The following is a 10,618-nucleotide window of genomic DNA, read 5'->3' on the forward strand; positions in this document are numbered from 1 at the left end:
TGATATCTGTTAGATGAGATTTCTAAGCAAGATCTTAAAGAGTCTATGAGGTTTCTCCTTGCTGCTTATAGTAAAATGCAAGAGGAAACAGATGGACTTAAAAATGAACTGTACAAAATGAAAACAGAATCTAAAGATTTGGAAAATTCTGTTGGACAAACTAAGAACAAATGTCCTAGAATGTTCACTAAGGTCGTGGCTACACAATCTTTTGCTAAAACGGTTAGCCTATAACTGAAGGATCTAACCAACTACACAGCAGAAAACCCATCAGCTTAGACTGAAGGGGACAGAGAAAGAATGAAAGGAAAGAACACTGTCTGCCTCTTGGAATTCTATAGGCAGGAAACAGGCCAAAGGATTTACATCTGTTGACCTCCGAAAAAAAGAAAAGGACCATCCCTGGAGCATCTTGGAGATTAGCAGAACTGCTGCAAGGACCACTGGAACCAAGGCCTTCTCAGTTTCAAAGGGTGGGGCAATGGTCTCCGGGATCTCAAAAGGCAAGGCCACAGCCTCCTACGTTTCAAACAGTCAAATCTTTGCCAACTCAGTTCCAGGGTGTGGGGCTGCCATTAAGGTGTGCCAGGGGAATGGGGCTGCCACCCAAAGCTGAGGGGGCAAGGCTGCCATGCCCAAGGGGCAGAAGTATGGGGCCTGCCACGTCTGAGGGAGTCAGGTTGCCACTCAGATGGACTAGGAGAATGGGGCTGCCTGAAGCTGGGGGAGCAGAGTTGTCATCCCAGAGGGCCTGGAAGGTGGAGCTGAAGCCCAGGGCTGTGGGGCCTCCACCCAGAATCCAGAGAACATGGCCAACACCCAGAGTCTGGGTGGCCATTGCCCAGATGGTCTCGGAGAACAGAGGATTATTTTTAATCCTTGAGAGCTAATGTAATTTGTTCTGCTGTGTTTTGGGCTTGCTTGATGCCTGTTATCCCTCCTTTCCCTCCAATTTCTATTATTTGTAATGGAAGTAATCTACCTTGTGCCTGTTCCACCATGGTACTTTGGAAACAGATAGCTCATATTCTAGATTTCGTGGGTTCCCAGATGAAGAGGACTTTTGCCCCAAGATGGACTACACCTAAAATCTCACCCGTATTTGATTTAGACGATTCAGAAGATCGGATTTTGGAGTTGGAGTGGATTGAAGACTTTTGGGGTGATGTGATGGGGTGAGTGTGTTTTGCATGGGGCAAGGATATGAATTTGGGGGGGCCAAAGGGTGGAATGTTATGGATTGAATTATGTCCCCCAAAAATATGTGTTGTAAAGCCTAACCTCTATGCCTGTGGTTATAATACCATTTGGTTTTCTTTGTTATGTTAATGAGGCTGGATTAGTACAGTGTGTATCTTGAGTCAATCTCTTTTGAAATATAAAAGAAATTAAATAGGCAAGCAGAGCAGCGATGGGGGAAGAGAGAGGCCAAGGTATGTGACGACCACCCAAGAGAAGCTCAGAAGAGACAAGGACCTTCCTCCAGAGCTGACAAAGAAAGAAAGCCTTTCCCTAAAAACGACACCCTGAATTCAGACTTCTAGCCTTCTAAACTGTGAGAAAATTAATTTCTGTTTGTTAAAGCCACCCACTTGTAGTATTTCTGTTACAGGAGCACTAGATAACTAAGACAGGGATGCATACTGTGGCCTAATTTATTTTGATTTTTTTAAGTAACACTAAATCGGAATTTGCCAGTTAGTGGGGAAATGAGTACTGAGGGAAGCTGTAGAGAAATAAAAGCACCTCTCCTTCAAAAGATGAGGAAGAAGGGGAGACAATTCTGCTCATTCACCTGCAGGAGAGGCTCTTGCTCCTTGACAGACAACTTTCTTCAAGCACCCACCCCCACACACACCCTCTGTCCCCCGTCAGAAAAGATTTTAAAGGGAGAGTAGAATGGTAGCATTAGTGTGCAAAAAAGAAACCAAATTTGTAGTTTATCACTGCTGGCTAGCATGGAATACCTTGTGTTGGCATTTGAATCTAAATCCTGTTGGATTTAGAAAGACTACTGTGGAATCGTCTATATACATACTGCCTTTCAGTGACTTTCGTCACTTTCTTGAACTTTCCTAAAGAACCTCTTATACCACTTTAAATGGTTAAAATCACAAGATGATTCACTCACTCAAACAAGTATGTTCCGGGGGAAATGCTAGTAACAGCTGTCTTACCAAGGTACAAACCTGTAACAGGACTGTGTGGCTTTCCTATGACATGGCCAATGCATTCATTCATCAAGGCCTGTAAACTCTGGAAACCAAAGGAAAACAGGGGAGGAGAAGCGAAAGAATGTATATCTTTTAGTTATGCAAGCAACACAAATTAGGTTTTCAGTATATTTAAAAGAAACATACTATCCTTAGTAAATATTTTCAAAGCTAGTTTAAAAGAAAATAGATGTAAACATAAAATAAGCATAAATTCTACATAATATACAGTAATGAAGTAAGCAATTCACCTTTTACAAATGAAAGCAAAGTAGCTTTCCACTCCCCATAGTGCAATGGTGTGCATAAGCCAGGGGCTTTTCATGTAATCAACTCTACTGCTTAGAGGATAAAATGAAAGCACTCTCCTTTTGAACATCTTTATGATCTGGTGGAATTTGGGGGGATAACAGTGATAATATCTAACAATTGGCACTACGCTCTCAAATGACACTGAAATGAATGAGCTAATCCCTGTTCCTCATTAAACTGCCAAAAAGCAGCAACCAAGTTGGCAGTTTTTAAAACATAAAACTAACAAATACTTTGTAAGTGCCAAGGTTCATAACTATCCACTCACTAAGTCAGCTGCATGATATTGTTATAAAAAAGAAAAGAGTACTGAATCTTACAGGCTATTAAGAGTGCTCTGACTTCTCAGCATTATTTTACAATTATGTAAAAATGATTTAGAACCACTATTAACCACTATTAAAAGATACACAATCAAGGAATACTCAGTGATCAACTTGTGTTTTAATGAAAAAACCTTTAGAAAATTTCATACCAAAAAGTCATCTTCTGGTAAAGCTGAAATAAAGGCAGGTTCAATGGCTTGTAGAAAATCAAACCCTTGAGTTGCCCACCTGTTACAGGAAAAGGTTCAATAATCACAAAACAACCAAGAAAATACTGCAGCATTTTAGATAATACAATACTGAAAAGTAATCCAATTGGAAAATTACTAATCTAGCACAAAACACGTTTTTGTCCATATATAAGTGCTGGGGTTGAATAAATTTATAGTGTGATCCTTTGAGAAAGAAGAACAAAACAACGTCTTAATAAACGACCTGGTTACCAGTTTACTCTCCATGTATACTTAGTAACAGGAATAAATTTCACCAGGGAGAAAGAGAAGATTAGTAATCAGGAAGAATCTGTTCCGGAAAATGTAAACTCCCTTAGAGATAACTCAGTTTCAAACAAATTTTAAAAAAGTTTCCAAGAATTACAGGATTTTTTATGGGAATATTTTCATTTAAAAATAACTGGTCACCAAAGAGTTCAGAATCCTCCTCTTTGTGTCAGCTGATCAGGGATGGATTAACCAATAAGCAAGGTAAGCACGTGCTTAGGGCATCAACAAAACAGGGCACCAGCTGCCCAAAGCAAAGACCGATAGATGTCAAGTATCTACGCCAAGCAGACAGGATGCAAGCAAAAGCGAGTGTACAACAATAATTCAAGACTTGATTCATTATCCTTATTATGTATGGAAGTAGATATTGTTAGGCAACTTAATTGTGACAAAACCGTTGAAGAATTTGTAAGAGCAAAGAACAGAAAGAAATGTTTTTAATTATAACGTGTTAGAGATGAAAGATCTATCTAAAAATAAAATGTAGTAATTTGTTGTAATATTTGTTTTCTGATCATTAAATTTTCTTTTCATTTGCTCTTTTATAATTGGAACATTTATTACAAAACAAGCATCAAAATTAAAGTATGGGCAGTTTAAAGCAAAATTGGTGAAAGTCAATTTTTCATTGTGGGAGAGCAACAGAATTTTACAGTGATTGTTGAAACAACTAAGTTCGCTGACTCATTTTCTTTGTTGTAGAATATGCGGAATATTGTTTTTGTAGAAATGTGCTGTATCATAAAAATCTGAGTACCCCGCATCCACTAAAAATTTTATGATTCAGTTCATCTCATTCCGCTAAAATGGCATACGCCACTTTTGCGTTCAATCATTAATATTAGAGTAGCATATAAAAAGAAGTTACATCGTGGATAGCTAACACACACACACACACACACACACCCCCACACACACACACACACCCACACACACCCCCACACACACACACCCCTAACAAACTCCACAGACCACGTAAGAGTAAAAGAATACCAACCCCACCTGCCTCACAAATGCACGTGCTTACTTGGTCATTACCTGGGTCTTGTACCTCGACCACTCTCACATTTAGTCAGAACGTAATTCATCCATTTCCGGGCAAAGCTTATGTATTTGTCTCCTATCTTCTGCCTAAACTCTCCAGACATCAAACGAACAACTTCTTTATGATACTGTAAGAAGATTTCATGTATATCAAGACTAAGAAGAAAACAACTATTAGAGAAATACCTGAACGCTGTAATGCCTGTCTTTTTTAAATGTCATTTTCTAAAATCAAAAGCAAAATCCAATTAATATTTACATATTCTGAAAAGAGTATGGAAGAGTTAGAGTCTAGTGTCTCAAAATACAGTTTCATAAATGTTTTACTCATCAGTTTTTAAAAAAAATCACTAAATTAAAAATGTGCTTTTATGATATTAAACATCTCATAAAAGATTTTAAACGTACATAGATAGCTGTTAACATAAAATAAAAATTGGGCAACCATCTGACAAGTTTTTAAACTTTTTCAAAGTAAACTGACATTTCCAACATTCAGCAGGTATAAGATACCGTTTTGGACTAAGTTGTGATTACAATTAACAATCAAATTTGCCAAACAAGATTGGTAATACATTCTGTAAGTTACAAAGCAACTGCTAAAGTACACTGTGTTTTTCCTCCTATGTCGTACCTACCTCAAACCCAAAGTTGTATCCCTGAATCATTGCTTCTCGGTAGTACTGCTGCAACGTGACAGACTCACACTCGTCGACTTCAGCATCAAATTCTGACACGAACATGCGGTCTACCTGGTCAATGGCATCGCTGATTCTGTTGCATAGCTCCAACGCATCATTCTAAAGAGTCCCCAGACACAATCATTCCAAAATGCAGCAATTTACACGATGCTCACTGTATTCAGGGGAAGACTCCTTTCACCACCACAAGGTCATTAACCACTGCAATACACTTCAGCCATGTTTACTCTGATTATTCAGAGGGCACGGCCAAAACTAGAGGAAATTATAGTGTTTTCATTTTTATTTGTATTAGGCATCTTTAACATCAAGAAATCTGTCCTTCTGAAACATAAGAGGAAAGATCCGTTTAAAACGACAATGCCTAATGACAATCTTGTCTTTGAATAGATGCTATGCCTTCAGTATGGCCACAGACCAGCCACCTGTAGCCCCGCCCCTCGCCCCCATCCCCCGGTTGCTCAAGCACAAACACGGTTTCAATCCCACAGAGTGAGAAGACAGTCCACTCCCACATGACCTCCCGATGTTATCAAGTCAGTACTGCCCTTCTCCATTATTCTGTTGCCACTCCCTTGTTCAGGGGGTCTTAACCGAGCTCGTTTGGCCCCCTAGGGGACATCTGGCAATGTCTGGGTACTACTGGCATCTAGTGGGTGGAGGCCAGGGATGCTGCTAGACATCCTACAATGCACAGGACGCCCCCACAACACAGAATGATCGGCCCAAACTGTCGGTAGTGTGCAGGATGAGAAACTGTGCCCAGTTCAAGCTCTCCTTGCCCTCTAAGCAATACTGCAATCATTCCCAACTGGTCTCCCTCTCCACCCACTCCTAACCACAAACGTGTACACAGTCTCCGTCATGCAATCCCCCCTACGTGCTGCTACCACAATACTGTTCCTGAAGCCAGGCTTCACTTAGCCAGCCAGAACATCTCCAACTCCCCAATGGTTTGAAAATAAAATCCAGAACTTCTCAGCAACCTGATTTTTGTCCTCATTATCTTACCAGCCTTATCTTCTACTACTTTTGATTGTATAGACCATGATCTGGCCAAATCAAACTATGTGCTACAGGGTCGCGCTAGTCAGAATCAACTCGATGGCAATGGCTTTTTGGGTTGGAGCATGCCACAACTGCTCAAATGCTCATTCTGTCTGTTCCTTCCCAACGTGCAACTTCTGAACTCCTCCCAAGCGGAGATGCTCCCACGCTGCAGCTCCCAGGTGCTACTAGGAGGGACCTAATCTTGCCCTGCTCTGTACTTTAGTGTAGCCATCTAGTCCTCAAAGCTGTACATTCCTTAAGCTGAGAACACCGCAGTCGATAATCTACGTAGTTTTGCATTTCTACACGTAGTTCGTTGACTCAAACTAAAAAAAAAAAAAAGTCCCTGTGCTGGTAGTAGGGTAGGGTTAAACCTATAGGAGACAGAACTATTTAGTTAATGTTTACAGTTAAATCAGACAAATCAAATTGACACAAGCAGAACAAATGTTATCAAACTACTTGTCATGTCGGGGAGTACTTCTTCTTTAAGAAGTCAGGCCTTAATGTGAGCGAAACACCTGGAGAACAGTGTGATGAGACCAAGACCAATCACAGGGACACAGAAAACGGCCAACATAGGGAAGAATGGGCAAAGAGGCTACCCTCAGGCTTTCAACATTCCGACGCATCTGTGCCTGTCTGTGACTTGCTTCTAACACTATCGTCAATTGGGCTGAATTATTTGTTAAATGAAGGAATGAATGAATCTTCTGTAAGATACTAATGAAATGGGGAACCTCTACAAAACATCGTAGTCGTTAAAGGAGAAAAGAAGCCTGGATTACGAATAAGGAGACCTAAATTCCAATCTCAACTCTGCTCCTAACCAGCCATCTCACCATTATGAGGTCATGAAACTGCTACATTTTCTACCCCTTCCAATTCTAACATTCCACAGTTCCAGGCAAGATCCAGGAATTTATTTTGTAGTTTCAACCTGGGAAGATGCGTGTCTTAGAGGGAGGGTGTGCGTGGGGAGGACAAGCTCAAGTTCCCTGAACAATGCTACACTGTAACCGCGGCTTCCTCCATAACATTCCACCTAATGAACTGGGGCAGAGTGGGGGTGAAATACCTTTAGCTGTTGCAAAGCTTTGGCGATGACTGGCTGGCTGGACGTCTGCTCCTGGCGGAGAGTCATGAGTCCGTCAATGGACTGCTGGAAGGCTTTCCTCTGGATGGTCAGATGGGCAGACTGCATGACAACTAGTAAGAGATTATCCACCTGGGAGCAAAACCAAACACAGGGCATGAGAACAGACCCATTTACTGTCTTCCCTCTCCAGTTCAACCCCCAGTCCAAAACCAATGTCAGCCCCGGGGACTACCAGGCCAGCAACCACCTGATTAGAAAGAAGTGTTTAGCAAAGCTGCTCCCACAGAGCAACTCACTGCGGCGCGTACTGATGTCTACGATTTTCAGCGCGATGGAGATGGACCCCATGGAAAGGATTCCTAGCAGCTAACTGGAGAGGCAGGGATAGACTTCAGAAAGCAGGGACTCTAAAGTGACAGGATGACAGCATTCAACAGCATGCTCCTGTGAGACTATTTCCCTGTCACAGTTATAACCTCAGGGCTCTGCCTGTAAAGTATGAAAACCAGCACCACGGAGTCGGCTGAATTACTCACGATATCCAGTGGTATCTGGCACCTGCAAGTGCAGCCAGATCTCATACATCAAGCATCTGGACGGCACCATGAGGGGAAAAGGCGCTGCTTTGGGAGAGCTGAGTTTTATCTCACCCCTGTTCCCATCTATGGAATCTACATCACTTGACTTCCAAGCAGTTTGGACTAAAATTCTAAAATTCGTTTCACTCTGATGTTCTACCAATCTGTCCACTGGTAATGCTTAATATCACACTTTGTCAGAGCACCGAAGTTCTGTTGAGAACGCAGGTATCGGTTACAGAATGCTTTATACAGAAACAAAACTCTATACATTCAAAATCTCTAGTAATTCAGATAGAATTACACTAAAACTCACCTTTGCAAGACTGAGTTCTGTAAATATTGGAAATAATATGGAAAAGAAAAATTTGCTTGAACTGCTTAGGAACCTAAGTTATTTACAATTACTCAATCAACTGTAACTGCTATCCTAGACAAGCAGTTAATTTAAAACCTATGAATTTGCAAAGATACACTGGACATTCACCAAGCTACAGTCACTGAATGTGCTCTGTATAGAATCCGTCCTATTTTTAGAACTGTCCTATATATTAGATCCTATAACTCACCAAACCACATGGCATCTCCCTTAAGAGTTTAATTAGTGAGTTTTACTGTATGAATGTATTTACAGTTTGAGGTAGTCACATTAGTGGACGAAACCATGAAAGTTACTTATAAAGCCCAGCTCTTTTAATCACCAACATAGGACACTTTTCCAGTTGCAGTCAAGTCTACTTTGACTCATGGTGACCTCCTGTGTATCAGAGCAGAACTGTGCTCCATAGGATTTTCAATGGCTGATTTTTCAGAAGTAGACAGTCAAGCCTTTCTTCCAAGATGCTGCTGAGTGAACTCAAACCCCCAAGCTTTTGGTTAGCAGCCAAGTGGGTTAACCATTTGCACCTACATATAACACTATACAAGCCTAATTTTTGTAAAAATTATAAGGATATAGAGATACACATATTTCAAAGAATTCTATAATTATACTTTTCATAAATTTACTGCCTACTCTTCCCATTATGGAGCCCTGGTGGCGTAGTGGTTAACAGCTTGGCTGCTAACCAAAAGGTCAGAATCCACCAACCACTTCTTGGAAACTCTATGGGACAGTTCTACTCTGTCCTACAGAGTCGCTAAGAGTCGGAATCGACTCAATGACAATGGGTTTGTTTTTTTGGTTTGCTTCCCATTATACTTAATTCTAAAGAGATTTTTGTTTATATTCCCAAATTAACATGTTATTGTTGTTGTTAGCTGCCCTTGAGTCAATTTTAAACTTGAGTATATACTGAGCATCTTAATTCCAACTTAAGCACAGTAGAGCTACTCCACAGGATTTTCAAGGCTGTGATGTTTCAGAAGCAGGTTGCCAGGCCTGTCTTCCAAGGAGCCTCTGGATGGGTTCAAACTGCCAACGTTTTGGCTTATAGTCAAACATTTAACCATGTGTGCAACCCAGGGCACCTTCCAGATTAATACAGATGCTAATACATAAATATATGTCAAAAATCAAATGAGTTATTTCTGGACTATACATACTACCTCTTCTCTCTATCATAAAACAGTTCAGAATGAGTTACTATCTTCTTAAATGATTTTTTAAATGTTTAAGTTCAGGCTATTATTTTAAACCTTTAATTCTCAGTAAAATAGCTTTAGCGATCACAAACCAAAAAAAAAAAAAAGATGTTTGTTTCTTTGGTTACTTATCTTTACCATGAGGAACAAAAAAGAAGCACAAAATATTCATCAAAAAAGGGCACTGGTACATTTAGATTAAAAAGAAAAAAAGACATCTCAAAACTGCAAAACAGAGAATGTTACTATAGATCATGTATTTCAATTTCATAGACTCAGATCCTAATGAAAATAAAAGCTCAATCTGATAAGAAAAATCTAAGATAGCAGATTTAACAGCTAGCCGAAAGAGACAAACCAAAATATTTACATATGAAGATGTTTGTCACTGGGCTATAAAAAAGTAGTGATGGTACCTACATTGGTGGCGTCATTATCCCACTACTAAATACAGTGTTTTCAGAAACGTTTTAATGATGTTGGAACACGATTAGTATATATTGAAAAATTCTTTAAAAGCTGAATTCAAATTTGCATAAATACAGCATGAACCATATTAAAAAGCGCGTATTTGTTTTTTGCGTATGTATGGGTATGTATGGGTAAGACAAAGGCTTAAGGGCGTAAAATGACAAAGTTCACCAGGGTTATTTCTGGGGCAGGATTACAGGTAACACGCGGTCTTTCTTGTATTCTCCATACTGTTCATGTACTGTTCCATCAGGTAAAACAAATGTTTATTTTAAAAAAAACCCTAACCAAAACCAGACTGCCACTGGAGCAAATGAAAGGTCCCACAGTAACCAACCTTCCTGACGGCTTGGTCTCCTATCAAAACTCGCAGGCAGCAGCTGGGACCATTTCACTATAGTGCACGTCACAGAGAGTGTGTGTACGTGTGCACACGCACACGCCGTGTGCGGTGTGTGTGAGGTAGGAATGTGTATGTATGTGACAGTGTGTGTGTGAGAGTGTGTGTGAATATGTGAGAGTGTGGTGTGCGTGAATGTGTGAGTGTGGTGTGTGTGAGAATACGTACGTGAGTGTGAATGTGTGTGTGTATGAGAGTATGTGTGAATGTGTGAGCGTGGTGTGTGTGAATGTGAGCGTGGTGTGTGAATGAGCATGGTGTGTGAATGTGTGAGCGTGGTGTGTGTGAATGAGCGAGCGTGGTGTGTGTGAATGAGCGAGCGTGGTGTGTGTGAATG

At 40.5% G+C, this 10,618-nt stretch overlaps 1 protein-coding gene across 10 annotated transcripts in view; it reads right to left on the reverse strand.

The window, feature by feature from the left end:
• Window positions 1-10,618, reverse strand: part of MAP3K4 (mitogen-activated protein kinase kinase kinase 4) — a 171,518-nt gene that overhangs the window by 25,757 nt on the left and 135,143 nt on the right. For 7 of the 10 annotated variants that reach the window (XR_002823591.1, XM_004368790.1, XM_023728585.1 and 4 more), the window contains 5 exons: window positions 7,228-7,377; window positions 5,037-5,198; window positions 4,393-4,526; window positions 3,001-3,079; window positions 2,178-2,256 (listed from right to left, as the gene is read on the reverse strand). Coding sequence is in view for 9 of the 10 variants with exons in the window: in XM_004368790.1 (XP_004368847.1) it covers window positions 2,178-2,256; window positions 3,001-3,079; window positions 4,393-4,526; window positions 5,037-5,198; window positions 7,228-7,377 (604 nt within the window). In the remaining variant the exon portion in view is untranslated. The remainder of the gene's footprint in view (window positions 1-2,177; window positions 2,257-3,000; window positions 3,080-4,392; window positions 4,527-5,036; window positions 5,199-7,227; window positions 7,378-10,618) is intronic. The other 3 variants (XM_012554726.2, XM_023728602.1, XM_023728592.1) reach the window with 1 other exon arrangement.

Source organism: Trichechus manatus, unplaced genomic scaffold, assembly GCF_000243295.1.
Source record: "Trichechus manatus latirostris isolate Lorelei unplaced genomic scaffold, TriManLat1.0 scaffold00002, whole genome shotgun sequence".
Classification (NCBI taxonomy): domain Eukaryota; kingdom Metazoa; phylum Chordata; class Mammalia; order Sirenia; family Trichechidae; genus Trichechus; species Trichechus manatus.